General features: G+C 48.0%; 4 protein-coding genes across 4 annotated transcripts; 3 read left to right on the top strand and 1 right to left on the bottom strand.

The window, feature by feature from the left end:
• Positions 1-1,252: 1,252 nt before the first annotated feature.
• Positions 1,253-9,488, top strand: JN550_005500 (uncharacterized protein; the record flags this gene model as incomplete). Its single annotated transcript, XM_049317134.1, has 13 exons — positions 1,253-1,736; positions 1,793-1,898; positions 1,946-2,108; positions 2,158-2,444; positions 2,612-2,965; positions 3,016-5,167; positions 5,223-6,244; positions 6,304-6,374; positions 6,433-7,479; positions 7,624-8,186; positions 8,237-8,557; positions 8,609-8,780; positions 8,836-9,488. The coding sequence occupies 13 exons, from the start codon at positions 1,253-1,255 to the stop codon at positions 9,486-9,488; spliced, it is 7,395 nt and encodes a 2,464-aa protein (XP_049172513.1).
• An 834-nt stretch (positions 9,489-10,322) lies between these two features.
• Positions 10,323-10,649, top strand: JN550_005499 (uncharacterized protein; the record flags this gene model as incomplete). Its single annotated transcript, XM_049317133.1, has 1 exon — positions 10,323-10,649. The coding sequence occupies one exon, from the start codon at positions 10,323-10,325 to the stop codon at positions 10,647-10,649; it is 327 nt and encodes a 108-aa protein (XP_049172512.1).
• Positions 10,650-11,516: 867 nt separating this feature from the next.
• Positions 11,517-13,314, top strand: JN550_005498 (uncharacterized protein; the record flags this gene model as incomplete). Its single annotated transcript, XM_049317132.1, has 5 exons — positions 11,517-11,591; positions 11,658-11,677; positions 11,737-11,817; positions 11,905-13,154; positions 13,220-13,314. 5 exons carry the CDS (start codon positions 11,517-11,519, stop codon positions 13,312-13,314), a joined length of 1,521 nt encoding a protein of 506 aa, XP_049172511.1.
• Positions 13,315-14,172: 858 nt separating this feature from the next.
• Positions 14,173-15,609, bottom strand: JN550_005497 (uncharacterized protein; the record flags this gene model as incomplete). Its single annotated transcript, XM_049317131.1, has 8 exons — positions 14,173-14,187; positions 14,261-14,278; positions 14,329-14,582; positions 14,628-14,702; positions 14,756-14,929; positions 15,034-15,377; positions 15,436-15,469; positions 15,519-15,609. 8 exons carry the CDS (start codon positions 15,607-15,609, stop codon positions 14,173-14,175), a joined length of 1,005 nt encoding a protein of 334 aa, XP_049172510.1.
• Between the last annotated feature and the right edge of the window lie 490 nt (positions 15,610-16,099).

The following is a 16,099-nucleotide window of genomic DNA, read 5'->3' as shown; positions in this document are numbered from 1 at the left end:
TCGGCTCTGGGATGCTTCACATTAACAGTTCTGATTGAATCCCTCTTAGTTCTCTCTTAGCTCTAGATAGCGGTGAGGTACGAAATATATATCCCTTGGGGTATTGTTCCAGAATATCATTCTCAAATTGGATAGGGCAGTTTTCAAGCAAACTATTGTAATTTGGTATCTTTGGGTGTTAATAACTAGACGAATGACACGAATTTCTTCTTATTCTCGCTATAAAGACCACTGCTGAAGACATATTACATCTCGTGTATTGTCATAACTAAAAGGGCCTACCGGTATCATTGAAGGATCAGTGACTACAAAGATTTGTTCGTGGGGAAGAGCTTAAGCCAGCACACGGCATCTGGGCGACTAGTATTCATGATTACAATGAGGCTACGTCGTAGGTAAAATTTTGTTTAGTTACGAGAATAAGTTAGTACACGAAGCGAGATCCAGAGGATTATTGACCTTCAGGATTACTGATGGATGAACTGTCTTGTAAAGGTAAAATACCAAAGGGTTTTTTCCAAAAAGAGAAAGAGTCCTCGTTGCTTGGTTGAAGGTTGTTTTTAACACCATCGGCGGGGAAAACACGGGGAAAACACGGGGAAAGCCACAGGGAGAAAGGCCGGGGCACTACAATGGAGTGATGTGGAGAGTAGCTCATTTGGCTTCGCGACAGGCCCTGTTCACGCCCCCCCCCCCCTCCCCCCAAACCCCTGTTTTTAACGACTGGCTCAAGCCGAGCTGGGGACCGTAAGTAGTTGGATCACCACCTAGCCGTGGGATCTTGATTCCTGATGCGACACCCTTTCTCATGCTGAGGTACGCACCAAGAAAGTTGCGACGGAGGGTTTCTAGACGCAATGCAAGGTCTTGAACAACTACCATGTCAAAATCACGACCAGCTCTCGGGGCCAGGCTGTCTGCGAGACCCACCTCGGGAGTACGGCATTCACTGGGTCTTCCGTAACCTCCGATGCTATTCCCACCAGCCTCCGAATCAACCTAATCGAGGACATCCGAACAGGACCAGCACCCAAAATGCCTGTTCTCCATAACGTTAGGCCCGATGCTGGCCACGGCTTTGCATTATTGGCAAAGTTTATCAAGCGACTGGTGACTAGTCTGACATGGGTTGCGTATTGGGTATGATGTTCCGGCTTGTCCTCTGCTTATTCCTTCATAACTCAAGAGGGACACCACTGCTGCAAGGCGAAACTCTTGCTGTTCAAGATTCAATTTCTTGATCAGTATCACGATGCCTTCCATTGTCGATTCACACGAAGCTGCTAACGGTACATCAATTGGAGTTTCCAATGGCCACACCAATGGCGGCTTCAACGCCCATTCCAATAAAACCGAGGAGCCAACCCGACCGGATCGGACCCCCAATGGTGTAACTTCCTGTCAGAGCAAAACTCCATACTCTGCAGCAATTGCCATAATAGGTGTTTCTGGAAGATTCCCTGGCGATGGTACAACGCCGCGAAAACTTTGGGATCTGCTTCGGGATGGGAAAAATGCTCTAGGCGAAGTGCCAGAATCCCGGTTCAATGCAAAAGGGTTTTATCACCCAGATGGCGGAAGAGCAGGGTCCATGAACACTCAAGGAGGTTATTTCCTGAAACAGGACGTCGATAGGTTCGACGCCGGGTTCTTTTCCATCACCCCAGAAGAGGCAAAAGGCATGGATCCGGTCCAACGGATTCTTCTGGAACTAGCATACGAAGGTCTTGAAAATGGTACGTGAGCATTATATATCTGTGGAAGAGTCTTGAGATTAATCCACGTGTTGCAGCTGGTTTGAAGATGGATCATATAGCAGACCAGAACATGTCCTGTTTCGTGGGAGCATGCCAGCACGACTACTGGGACATGCAAGCATATGACATGGATAGTAGCCCGTAAGTATTAGCGGTCCGTTGTAGTATACCCTCTAACGGTCATGAAGAAAATACACCGCCACTGGTACAGGGCCAGCATTGCTCTCAAATCGAATTTCATGGTTCTTCAACCTGAAGGGTCCAAGTGTCACGATTGACACAGCTTGTTCATCCTCAATGACTGCACTTCATCTCGCAAGTCAGAGCATCCGCAATGGCGAGTGCGACTCGGTATGGGGTTCCACATGGTTCTGATAACATGCCACTAATACTTGATCAGGCATTGGTTGGAAGTCTAGGGTTGCATCTACTTCCGAACTTCGGTGTTTTCATGTCCTCCATGTCATTCCTTAGTCCAGACAATAAATGCCACTCCTTTGATGCCCAAGCAAATGGGTATGCACGGGCAGAAGGAGGTGGCTTTATTGTGTTGAAGCGACTCGATAAGGCTATCCAAGATGGCGATACCGTCCGCGCCGTTATCAGAGCAACAGGGATCAACCAAGACGGTAGAACTATGGGAATCACGCAGCCCTCGGCTCAGCGACAAGAGGAATTGATTCGGTCGTAAGTACTAAGACCATGTTGATGTGCCCTTTTTTCTTTTCGAATGATTTTGCAAGCTCTACGCTGGGCTAGCCTATAGCAGGAGCACACTACCGTTAGAGGCACAGAAAGGAACCCTCTACGCGATATGATAAAACCTAGGACACTGACGTGTTATGATCAACCAGAACATATGCTTCAGCTAGCCTGAAGTTTGATGATACCAACTATTTCGAGGCGCATGGCACTGGCACGAAGGTGGGTGATCCCATCGAATGCTCGGTCATTGGCTCCGTCTTTGGTCCAACGAGGCAGCATCCCATCCTCGTCGGCTCAGTAAAATCCAATATAGGGCATCTCGAAGGGGCGAGCGGGATTGCCAGCATTATAAAGACTATCTACAGTCTTGAGAGCGGCTTGATCCCACCAACTCATGGTTTACAAAAGGTGAACCCCAAGATTCGCCTGCAGGACTGGAGGATCGACATTCCAACACAAACCACCAATTGGCCTCTTGGGCTTAGGAGAGCGAGTATAAACAGGTAAAGCAAACACCAAAATATGATCTGTTCCCAAATACTGACCATCGCAGCTTCGGCTATGGTGGGGCAAATGCACACTGTGTACTTGATGATGCTTATCACTTCTTCAAGAACCACGGACTTGCCGGCCATCATAACACCAGGGTTGAAGAGGACTTGACACTAAATGGATCCCACAATGAGCTCACTAGTGTCCAGAATGGTATACCTAGAGCTATTACGTTGGGCCAGGCAGCTAACGGCAGAGGCAGTCCAACACGGATGTTCACTCTTTCATCTCATGAGCAGTCGGGTGTTGTTCGCCTTTGCCAAAGACTCCAGAGCTATCTCGACGATGTGGAAGGAAAGGTCGACAATGAGGAGATATTCCTGCATCGTCTGGCGTACACCCTATCAGAGAAACGATCGACTCTATCCTGGAAAACATACTGCCTGGCCTCGAGTATGGAAGATCTACGACAGGCTCTCTCTGCTGCGTCAAGAAGGGTTACACGAGCTTCGAAACAGCATGCACTTACTTTTATTTTTACTGGCCAGGGTGCCCAATGGTTTGCAATGGGACGATATCTATCCCGATACACGATCTTCCAACAATCCTTGAATGCGTCAAACGCGTATCTGAAATCATTTGGGAGTTCCTGGGATCTGATCGAAGAGTTGAATCGCAGCGCCGACACATCGAGAATTGACATCCCTGAGATCAGTCAACCAGCTTGTACCGCCTTGCAACTCGCAATAGTCGACCTTTTAACCTCATTTAACATACGCCCCAAGGTAGTCATTGGTCACTCGAGTGGAGAGATTGCAGCAGCCTATGCGAAGGGCTCTTTGGACAAACAAGCTGCAATGAAAGCTTCTTATTTTAGGGGCCTTCTAACGAGCGGGATCCCGAAAACAGGCTCAATGGCCGCCGTTGGTTTGGACCCCGAACTTGCCAAACAATACATTACCCGAACAACCATGGGAAAGGTTGTGGTAGCTTGTATCAATAGTCCCTCCAATGTCACACTATCGGGCGATACGGAGGGTATAGATGAGGTCACAAAACTTATACAAGCGGACGGAATCTTTGCAAGAAAGCTTCGGGTATCAACAGCATATCACTCCCATCACATGGAGGCAATTGCAGAAGAGTATCTTCGCTCGTTGGAAGATAGTTGCCAGGCTAAGGATGGCCTCCCGGAAGTTGTCATGTACTCTTCAGTCACGGCCAAAGTAATCGAGGGCAGTCAACTCGGTGCTGCATACTGGGTAGCGAACTTGATAAAGCCCGTCAACTTTTCTGGAGCCGTAACAGCAGCAATGCAGACGGGAGCTTTAGGAAAACGAAATATCTCAGCCAAGAAGGGAAATTCAGGCGTGATGATTGAGATAGGCCCGCACGCTGCACTCCAGGGTCCTCTGAAACAGATTATGGGCAGCCTCGGTGCACAGGACTCCAGCTATCGGTACTTGTCAGTAATCAAACGTGGCGAGGACTCTGTCCAAACATGTTTAGAGGTAGTTGGGGAATTGCAGGTTCTTGGTCACGAGGTGAACCTTTCGCTGGCAAATGGTTACCAAGATACTGAGGTCGTCATGTCTGCACTAACGGATCTCCCTCCATACGCGTGGAATACATCGAACAGCTTCTGGCATGAATCGGCTGCGCTCGCTGCGTACAAGAAAAGAGACCATCCTAGGCTTGAGTTGCTAGGAGCAAGAGATGAACGGTCAACCGAGTCTGAACCTTGCTGGCGTAACTATTTACGGATCTCGGAACAGCCGTGGATTGAACATCACCAGTTCCAAGGCACGAACATCTATCCCATGGCTGGCATGATTGTCATGGCAATAGAGGCAATGCGTCAAACTGAGACGCGACAGGATGTTTCGGGCTATCACATACGTGATGTCAATATTCGCAGTGCAGTAGTCGTGCCCAACGATCAGACGGTTGAAACAAGATTACAACTTTCGCCATGGCGCACTGGATGCCATACAATAACATCGCATTGGACCGAATTTCAAGTATCCAGTCGTAACGAGAGCGGTGCTTGGACGATCAACTGTACAGGACTGATTGCAAACTCGTACCGGGAGGAAGTGAACGCAGGCTTTGTCGACGAGGAGAGCGAGAGAAGATCGCAACTCAAAGGACTATACGACAGCATCGTACAAGCTGACTTACCAACGCTTGATTCTGCTGCCTTCTATACCCAGGTGAGTTGAAACGGATGTCTCCGTCTAGTGATGGATACTCTCTAACTATTCTCAGATGGATAAGTCAGGTTTCAGTTTAGGGCCAGCATTCAGAGGTGCCAAGAGGCTCAACATACTCAACTCAAGTTCCCATTTTACCATGGAGGTTCCAGATACACGAAAATGGACACCCAGCAAGTTCCAACCACCTCACTTAATCCATCCTGCAGTTTTGGATGTCTTCGTACACCTCTTGATTTCTAGCACGGGATATGGGGACACAATTAAAGCAAGAGTCCCTGTTTCCACTGCATCGTTATACGTTTCGGCAGACTTCGACTCCTCCGAAGGGACCGAGTATTTCGGATACAGCTCCTCCAGAAATCATGGCCAATTCAACATGATGAGTGATGTTGTAGCATTTGGTAATGACCTAGCCAAACCGATGATCATCCTCCAGGGATGCCAGACCGTACCTCTTCGTGGTGCGGCAACAGATAGCAAAACCGAGAGTAAAGCTTCAAGCTTGAGCCGGGGACATTCTCTCGGGCACGTCCCTTGTATCCCGATCATGGCGCCTGACGTGGAGTTGGCAGATGCTTCCCAGCTGGAAACACTCCTACGAGGCCCGGTCTCAACGCTACACGGAGAGAGTTCATTGATTAGCAATGAATTATCGAATTTGACTGAATCTACCGATAGTGACATCGAGCAAGGGCAAGAAAAGACGTCTTCGCCCGACAATGGCGCAGGTATACCGCAGTCTGTTAATCCATTTCTGGAACGCTACGTGGCCTTATTCGCACATAAACACCCGGGTTTGGATATCCTTGAATACAATACTTCGACTGAAGGCCTGCTTGCGAACTTCTTGGCATCCTTGCCGGTGGAAGCTAAGACAACCAAATACGTGGGCTCTTACGTTCTCGTCAACCCATTGGAGGATATGAATAGCATTGACTCTGTCCAACAGAAGAGTTCCAATATTCATTCGCATGGGTTTGTCGAGGGTTCGTACGACATCGTGGTCTGGGACAAAAGTGTTGAACATGGCGATGACGGGATTGATTTGGAGCATTGGAGAAAGCTCTTGAAACCGTAAGTGAATCATCATCGCTTTCCCAAAACCCTGTTTGAAATGTACTAAATCTCTGTAGCTGGGGAGTTTTGTTGGTAGTCGGGATCTTGGGTAACTACACCGACGTAATTTCCACTTACCACCCGTATGGTAGGTACATCATAGACTGTTTACAGGATCGTAATACTGACGCAACTACTTTCATTAGAGACCAAAGAGCCAAAAGAGTCTCCCCGTGGCAATGGCATTGATCAAATGCTCCAATCTGCAGGTTTCACGACGAATATCAACATTTCGGACTCATCCAGAGCAGCTGACTCGCCGTCAACCTTCATTGTTGCACAACAGACGTCAATCGTGGAACCTCCAGTCCGACAGGTCTTGATAGCGACTCCGCAAATACAATCGCAAGAGCTGAGTGACTTGATTACCCAAGTAGAGCAAACGTTGAGGAGCCTGAGCTACGATGTTTTCACGGCGTCCTTATCCGACATGCCCGAACAGCCATCACCGTACCTATGCCTTGCGATGCTCGATTTCGATGCATCGTTTCTCGAAACTCTCAACGAGGACTTGTTTTCAAAAATGCGTTCCTTGCTTCTCAATGCGACAGGAACATTGTGGCTGACTGTGGACGGGGTTTTTGATGCCCACCACAAATCCGGTCTTGCCGATGGGCTTGGAAGGACCATTAGAGCCGAGCACCCAGAATTATCTTTCGCCACACTTGGACTTGATCCAAGAGCACCTCTTATGACAGACTCGAATATGAGCATCATCGGCCGAATCATGGGAACACTCTCCCGTAAGAGTCTGGAGGAGTCGATGGACTCAGAATATATCTCTCGGGAAGGCATTATTTTCGTGGAACGTCTAGTTCCCCACCCAGAGCTCAAGACTCTGTTGGACTCGTCAAGATCTGAAAGTCGTCTCCCAGCTGTCGATATTCCACTTCGGCGGGCTGGGAGAGATCTCCAACTCTGCATCCGAGATGCTGGGTTACTGGACACCCTGGAGTATGTCGGCGAAACGAACATGTCCGGAACCTTAGCGGATGATCATATTGAGATAGAGGTCAAAGCAGTGGGGTTGAATTTCCGAGATGTGATGGTGGCTATGGGCCAAATGGAGGACTCGACTCTCGGCATCGAATGCGCCGGGGTGGTTTCTCAGGTCGGCGATCGTGTTCGGAAATTTAAGATCGGCGACCGTGTCTTTGGCATGCATGCTGGCTGTTTCCAGACACGCATACGAGGTGATCCTCGGACCTTCCAAAAGACTCCCGAGCACTTGAGAAACGAGGAGGCAGCGTCAATGATGTGCATATACGCCACCGTCGTTCATTCTTTGATTGACGTGGCTAAATTGCAACGCGGCTAATCTGTCTTGATTCACTCAGCTGCGGGTGGAGTAGGGCAGGCTGCAATCAAGCTTGCTCGTTACCTCGGAGCGGATATCTTCGCGACCGTCTCATCCGAGAAGAAGAAGAAATTCCTCATGGATGAGTATGGGATAGATGAAACGCATGTATTCAACAGCCGTGACCATTCCTTCGCCCAAGGTATCCTACGTATGACGGGCCAGACGGGTGTTGACGTTGTGCTCAACTCGTTGGCGGGAGAAGCGCTTCGAAAGACGTGGTTATGTGTTGCACCTTTCGGTCGATTTATCGAGCTTGGAAAACGTGATATTTTGGATAACACAGGCCTCGAGATGCGGCCTTTTCTGCGGAATATTAACTTCGCTGGCCTTGATATTCTCGCACAAGTCACACAATACCCAGACCGCTTCGAAAAGATAGGAAATCAGGTCGTTGAACTTACGCGGAAAGGTGCAATAGCCCCTTTTAGGAACCTTTCCATCTGTTCATTTGGGGATGCGGAAAAGGCCTTTCGGCTGATGCAAAGTGGGAGCCACATTGGCAAAATTGTCCTGTGTCCAGGGCCTGATGACATAATTCCGGTGAGTTTGTATTGGAATACGTGGTTCAAACCTGCTAATCCTATTTTCAGGTGGTTCCTGAAGGCCTTGAAACCTCTCGGCTGCCTGAAGGCAGCACATACATCCTTGTTGGTGGTCTTGGAGGTATCGGCCAATCCATATCAAGAATGCTGTCAGGGATGGGAGCCAGGAATCTGGTGTTCTTGGCAAGATCGGGGAGCTCCCGCTCAGAGTCTCAGCTTCTGATAGAGAGCCTCCAGTCTCAGGGTACCTCTGCAACTACCATTGCATGTGATGTCGCTGACAAGTCACAATTACTGGCTGCAATCAATGAGGTGAAGCAACGTTTCCCACCTATCAAGGGAGTAATCCACTGTGCAATGGATCTGAGAGTAAGTCCTCCCGGCCTCGAACTTGCTCATTCATCTAACGGTTCGGACAAGGATTCCACCTACAGCAACATGTCGGCTACGGACTGGAATCTATCTCTCCGTCCGAAAGTACGGGCAACGCGAAACCTTCATGAGGTCCTGCCTGCAGACCTGGAATTCTTCGTTTGCTTGTCATCAATCGCAGGCATCATTGGATCGCGAGGCCAGGGTAACTACAATGCAGGTATGAATCGTGTATGACTTTATTCAAATCACGTTGAGACTGATCCTGTTCATAGGCAATACGTACCAAGATGCGCTTATGAATCATCGCGCAGCTGCAGGCTTGGCCGCGACTAGCATTAATCTTAGCTTGGTAGTCGGCATTGGTGTTTCGACCGAGCGAAGTGAAGTTTTTCAACTATTGAAAGACGGCGGGTTGCTGAGTATGGACGAGACCGATGTTCTCAGTATAGTGAAAGCAGCAGTCTTAGGACGGACTCCCACGCAGGTGGCCATGGGGCTCTCTACTGGTGGTCAGCTAGAAGAGATGGGAGCTCCTGATCCGTACTGGTTTGCGGATTCCAGATTTTCTGTTATCCGTCAATTAGATCGGAAGGGTACCACCACCGACGGCACTCGCGGTGGACAAGATTGGAAAGGATTGCTCGCGGCGACTACGTCTAAGGATGAAGTTTACGAACTTGTGCTGGCTCAGCTTCAAGAAGGTGTCGCAAGAATCATCAAGATGGATGTTGAAAATATGGACCCAAGGAAGTCGCTTCCATCCCTTGGCATTGACAGTCTTGTGGCTATCGAGATACGCACTTGGCTTTTGAAGGAGTTTGAAGCGGATGTGTCAGTCTTCGACATTGTAAGTAACGATCCGATGACTGGGCTCGTGAAGAAGGTCACTGCAAAGTCTGCCCTGCTTTCATCAGCTATTATTTAAAGAAGAAGCCGCTACCGCAATCGAGCATTAACCCAAATAAACGATGGAGATATAATTTGTCAAAGCTCCATCACATTGCCAATTAATTACGACAGAAAACCAGCAGAGCAAGCGAGGTTGTGACGTATCGCCTAACCCAGCTGATGTGCACTGTGAATCATCCACACCTCTGCTACACCGCAGACCCCGTAACCATCTGATGTAAATCGTCGTCCAGTCCTTGGTTGAGTCATAGTCATCAATTTCAAATCGTATCACAAGCCTGGCTATGATGAGATCCAATGTGCATTGCGTAAATTAAGTGTGACTTTGTTCATTCTCCAGTAATGAATACTATCAGTGGTCCAGCGCCAGGCCGCTGAATTTTGGGGCCTGTGCCCCGCAAATTCAGCACCTGTTACCCTTATGGGGGGCATTTGGTCCTTCAGAATGGAGCAACAACAGGGCATTCTTTCCAGCCACGGACCATAATGCCATAACTGCAAGTGAGTAGTACGAACCTTGGTATCTGCAATCGGACGCGCTTCGGATGCTTAGCAGATGCCGGTATCGTTATGCGACTCAAAGCCTCCGAGACCCCTTCAAAACGCATCGGGCATGCAGTCGCATGAAAACGAAAGTCAAACTCAGCCGGCAGGCTAGTATGCTGTGTGTAAAGTCTCCGAGCAAGCTTCCGACCAGCTCCATTATTCTGATAGCTTCGCCCACAATATGTCTGACAGAGCCTCTCGACTTTGGAGCCAGAGGCCTGCTATCGCAGTTTGTTTGATCTTACGGTTATCCTGGGACGCTCAACGCAACCTCTTCTGCCCACCATTACTCATTTAGCCCAATATGAGCACCACGGACACCTCGCCTCTACGAGATTATCTAGTCCACGTGCCTGATCATCCGAATACGCTATCTATCAGACTGGCCACCAATAAAGAACACAATGAAGACGCGATACCCTTGGTCAAGGCCGGCCGTGTGCCCTTCTTTGGCAGCACGCTAAGTCGTCATGGTGTTGAAGGAGAGCAGCCCATCGAGAATGGGACAATCATGGTGTTTAAGGCTCGGAGTGAGGAAGAGATCAAGGCAATCATAAAGAAGGATGTCTTCACGAAAGCAGGCGTCTGGAACGCTGATCGTGCAATGATTTGGCCATTTTTGAGCAAATGATTTTGGAGAAATAACATGTTGAAGCCTTACATCACTGCGCTAGGTTGCAACTACAAGCTTAGTACAGGTAGCTTCTCACCAGGAACCTAACCCCTGAACCAACTTTCCATGCTCTACTGTGATACTGTCTGCCACTTCCCAAGTAAAGTATCTTAAGCGCCGCTAGAATTGAAATTGCTCTCTAGTTCAGCTAGTCAATTATCTTACTCTGGGGTTAGTCAGTCTGGTGACTTGGTCTCGGTTATATATAAAAACCAACTTGTGACTGAAAACAACTGCATCGGCAATACCGAGGTCTTGATGTTCAGTCTCATCGCAAGGAACGAAGTGATGGATTCCAGTGCTCTTCCCATACTATTGGGCTGACAACACTTCTCAGATTGTGTCTTGTGTTTTGTGTAAACGGCGGCTTGGGTGCATCTTCTGGGATGCCGATCGGTCATGATATCCAAGGCGGGCTGCCGTATGGCCCGGAAGAGTTCTCAATCATCAGCGATGACTCAAATGACTTGGTCTGCGACAAGACATACATTGATGAGCCCAATGAGTTACTTAAGAATGAGGTTGACATCCGGGCTTAAAATATGTGGCTTTCGGGTGTTTCTACCGAGAACAACAGATAGGCTATACTGCTCCGACGCTTTCCGAAAAGGAGGTCGGTGACTTTTTATTCATATCAGTACATATTCCCCAAATCTGGTGCCAATTTGCTCTCGCTCTTTTGGTTTATATCGGCACGGTGGCAACAATTTCAGTTTTATCTTCCTTTGGAAAGAAATGTTAGATTGACAACCATTGTAACACCAAAAACGAAGATTAAGCACTCCACCACACAATACTGCAATATATATAGAGGAATATACCGAGATGCATGATCTCAGGAAGAATACTTGGATTGTTCAAAAGTTTGGAGGGACCAGTATTGGGAAGTTCCCAGATAAAGTGCGTCCTGGACCTCTATCTCCTCTCGTCTTCTTTAATGATAGCTACTCAAACTTATCGCTATAGGTTGCAGATATCATAATAACGTAAATACCATTTTTCGATTGCCAAACGCACAATTTGACCGGCTAATGAGCATGATCAGTGCGAAATCCAACGGCTACAGACCTGCTGTGGTCTGTTCCGCGCGCAGCTCTAGCAACAAGGCCTTCGGGACAACAAGTCGGTAAGTTATATCCGTGACCCTTGAACGCAATTAAGCTATATTTTATCTTTTAGATGCATATGTACTGAATGTGCTCATCGCATATAGATTACTCGAGGTATATCGGACGCTGGGACGGATTGTCTCGGCCGCACATGACAGCGACATGCAGAGCTTGCTTCTAGAAAATCTACGGAGTATCGTCCGAGACATTCAAGATGATCAAATTTCTGCACTACGATCCTTCGTACACTCTCCGGAAATAAGAAGAGAGACTATTCGGCGAATTGAAGAGGACTGCCAAAAATTACTTGATTACGTTGATGCTACTCGCAGTTTTGATCTCGACATCAATGGCAGGTCGAAAGATAAGGTGGTCAGCTTAGGCGAAAAACTCAGCTGTCGATTCATGATGGCTATATTGAGAGACAGAAAGATTGAGGCTGAATACGTAGATCTGTCTGAAATTATATTCGCCAGCAGTTCGGGTAGCTTGAAACCAATCTACTTCCGAAATGCCGCCGTTATTTTCGGGAAACGCGTGGCGGCATGTAATGGCAAAGTACCCATCATTACTGGCTTCTTTGGCGCCGTCCCAGGCAGCTTGACGAACGGCGGTATCGGAAGAGGCTATTCCGACTTGTGCGCAGTTCTAGTCGCGGTTGGTCTCCAGACAAAGGAAGTCCAGATATGGAAGGAAGTGGACGGTATATTCACTGCTGACCCGACAGAAGTACCGAAGGCGAGATGTTTGCCAACGATAACTCCTCAAGAGGCAGCTGAGTTGACGTTCTACGGGTCCGAAGTCATCCACCATCAAGCCCTGGCCCTAGCCATACAAGCCGAGCCCCCCATCCAGATTCGTGTCAAAAATGTGCAAAATCCAGCAAGCGAAGGCACTGTAGTTGCTGAGAAAATGGTCAAGCACTGTATACGACAGATGAAGCGTACAGACTCTTCCGAAAACGCGTGCTTATCGGAAATAACTTCGAGCAAACCCACCGCGATCACAATCAAGAGAGGTATCACCGTCATCAACATTTGTAGCAACAAACAGTCCATGTCCCACGGATTCTTCGCCAAGGTTTTCACCATCCTAGAAGACCAGGGTATTTCGGTGGATCTTATTTCTACCTCTGAAGTCTGCATTTCGATGGCTATCAGTAGAACGAACACGGAGGTCACTCAATTAGAGGATGCATGTACGAAACTAACAGAAACGGGAAAGGTCAATGTGCTCCCCGACATGGCTATACTCAGCCTGGTGGGCGAGGAACTAAAAAATATGACCGGTGTGGCCGGGCGAATGTTCGCGATTCTAGGGGATGAACAGGTCAACATTGAAATGATTTCTCAAGGTACGTCTAACTATAGCCGGACATACTATTAAGTTGAATTATGTGGTGACTTTAATGTGTTATAGGAGCTAGCGAGATCAACATTTCTTGCGTTATCCCAGCGAAGGATGCCACACGTGCCATCAACCAGTTACATGCAGAACTGTTGACTAATGAATGAACCGAGACCGACGGTGCTAATGGATCGCTGGCTTGGACGATAATTTCATCTCGAGCACGTGAAGGGATGGGTAGACGGATTTAGATGTCGATTTTGAAATGTTTCAGGCTCAGATACATTATTGCAATGAGGCGGAACTTTTCTGAGGTTAGACTTCTGCATACGCAGTCCTTGGACTTGGATTCATTAAGGGCCTTGCCCCACGTGCTCGTTCTCCTGCTTGTTTCAGTTGAGAGATAACTTGTTCCGAAGAAGTATTATCTTCGTATCGCAGCTTGCGTGATAGCTCGGTATCAAATACAGTTAAGTCTGTAGCCATACGTTCTTAATTCTCTTTGATGAATTGAGTGTGAGAGCCATACACTTGCTGTTACTGAGTTTGTAAGAGGGGTTTTGTTTCCATTCCCAGCTTTAGACCCTGCAACACTACAGGATTTTGGGTATTCGCGATTCACCTGTGGTGCAGTCAAACTATCATGAAAGAGATTCTTCCCGTGATTCATCTATATAAGCTCCAAAGAGCACACCCCAGGGATATAAGATACGTGATCTTTCGCTTGAAGGTGGAATGCTCACTACCATGATAGTAGACCTGTTGTGCATTGAATAGAGGTTTAGTAAACATAAGTTGCCGGGGACACAGACGGATCCACCGTGCTCGGCTTCTATCCCCGTTCTGATGTGCAACACAGATCTACTTCTGGCCTGCTAGGGCTTTCAAGGGATCATTCGTAAAAGATGTACTTGTTTATTTACAAAGAGCGGAAAGCACCTGACCAACAGCTCCTGTATCCTTGAAATGTCTCACCTGCTATATCTTTCCCAGGATTCCATTGCTTTGCAAAATCGACAAATGTCCTAAGCTGATGTCCGCTACAGATCTGCAGCCAGTCAACCCCATACATAATTTGAACTCAGCGAGCAACAAATCGATAGCCAACCCTACCCCTTTGTGGCCGTCGTACTATCAACACATGTTAGCGACCTGCACTTGCTATAGATTTGTGTCCTTACTGCTAAGCCCCAAATTGCAATTCGTCCAACCAGGACAAAATCAGCACCAAGCGCGACTGCTTTGAAAATGTCTGAGCCACGTCGAATGCCTCCGTCAATAGCGAGACGTATTTTTCCTTTAGCAATCGGTGCACACTCGCGAAGGATATCCACTGTTGCAGGCATACTATCCAATTGCCTGCCACCGTGATTGGAGATTATGACTCCGTCAACGCCGTGCTGTATTGCCAGTGCAAGGTCATCAGGAGTTGTCACTGCATAGTTTAGTAAAGGCCAATGTATAAGCGCTGGCAACTCACCCCCTTTAACCCAAACTTCCATGTTCGTTTCACTTCTCAGGTATGCAATCTCGGTTTCCCACGTGGCTGTGGTATCTGGGCATTCATGAGAATCTGAATCCGTGAAAGTAATGCTCATGGACGAATACCAAAGGAGAGGTCGGGGACGTTGCCCCCAAGACCTTGAGACTCTGATGAGGATTGCGAGGTAAGATTCGGAAAGGTCATGCCATCTGGCACCTTAAAACCATTGCGCAAGTCGCTTAGCCGTCGGCCAAACATCGGTGCATCCACAGTCAAGACCACGGCCTTGTACCCAGCAGCTAAAATTGACGACGTAAGCTGAAGTTTTAGTTATTACAAGGAGTTGGAGGTATTAATCGGAAGGTGACATAAGCATGACTTGGGCGATTGAGGGAAGACCTACCTTGCGCTCGGGAGAGGATGTTCGACATGATCTTACGATCCTTGAACGGACTGATTTGAATGGCGTAAGGAGTCAATCCATCAGTACTCTGCGTGATGACGTCTTCGAGACGGTCATTGGAGAGACCTGACAGACACATGGGTACCTGGCGGGCTGCACATGCCTTTGATGTGCCGACTTCGCCGTCACTGTGTGCTAGTCTTTGTATTGCAGAGGGAGAGAACCCGAGTGGAAATGTCACAGTGGATCCCCAGACTTTAGTACTAGTATCAATACTCGATACATCACGTAAAACTCTAGGCCGTATCAAATAGCGGTCGAATGCGGCCTCATTGTTCGCCAGGCTACCAAGTATGGCTCATTTAGTCTGATGGCACTGGGTCTGTCGTTATCGCAACTCACGTTATGTTGTCCATCGCTCCGCCGTTGTAATAATCTGCGTTGGCATCAGCAATGCCGATGACGCAAGGTAATGTAGATTATACCCCTATTCATCTTGGACATCTTTTGCGATGCAGCTTCTTTCAGATCCTGGATGCAGAAAACCTGCGAGCAAGCACGTTCAGAATTTGCCATTTCTGCGGTGATCCAAGTAGTTTGCTTGTCCACGGACGAAGAATTTAGATGTGTGCAAATATTTTATCTATTTTATTTCGGAATGCTTACTACAAAAACTTCGACCCAGTCGTGAGCTCCTGCTGTGTTTACTATATAGTGTAGAAAGTTGGAGACTTTCGACCTCAAGTCAGTCGATATCGGTTCGCTACAGTGGCACATGCAGTCAAGGTCAAGACTCCAGTGACCGAGTCAGCCAGTCGGACACCAAGTCTGCGTTTTCTTCTTGTAAAATTGTATGTAAACAAAATTCCGAGCAATGAGGCTTTCAGTGGATTGGAAGGCAGAGAGATAACCTTCCGATGACCCACCAGCCGCGCCAGGTTATGCAGCTGGTTCCGAGTGCCCCCGGCCGGGCATGCAGAGTTATTCCCAAAAACCCGGCGAATTGTGAAAATACCGAGTATGAATGGAGTTCTACAATGCTCCCAGCGATGATCCAGCAGGGAAC

Source organism: Neoarthrinium moseri, assembly GCF_022829205.1.
Source record: "Neoarthrinium moseri strain CBS 164.80 chromosome Unknown scaffold17_Wmoseri_CBS_16480, whole genome shotgun sequence".
Classification (NCBI taxonomy): domain Eukaryota; kingdom Fungi; phylum Ascomycota; class Sordariomycetes; order Amphisphaeriales; family Apiosporaceae; genus Neoarthrinium; species Neoarthrinium moseri.
This window is presented reverse-complemented; position numbering and strand designations above follow the sequence as displayed.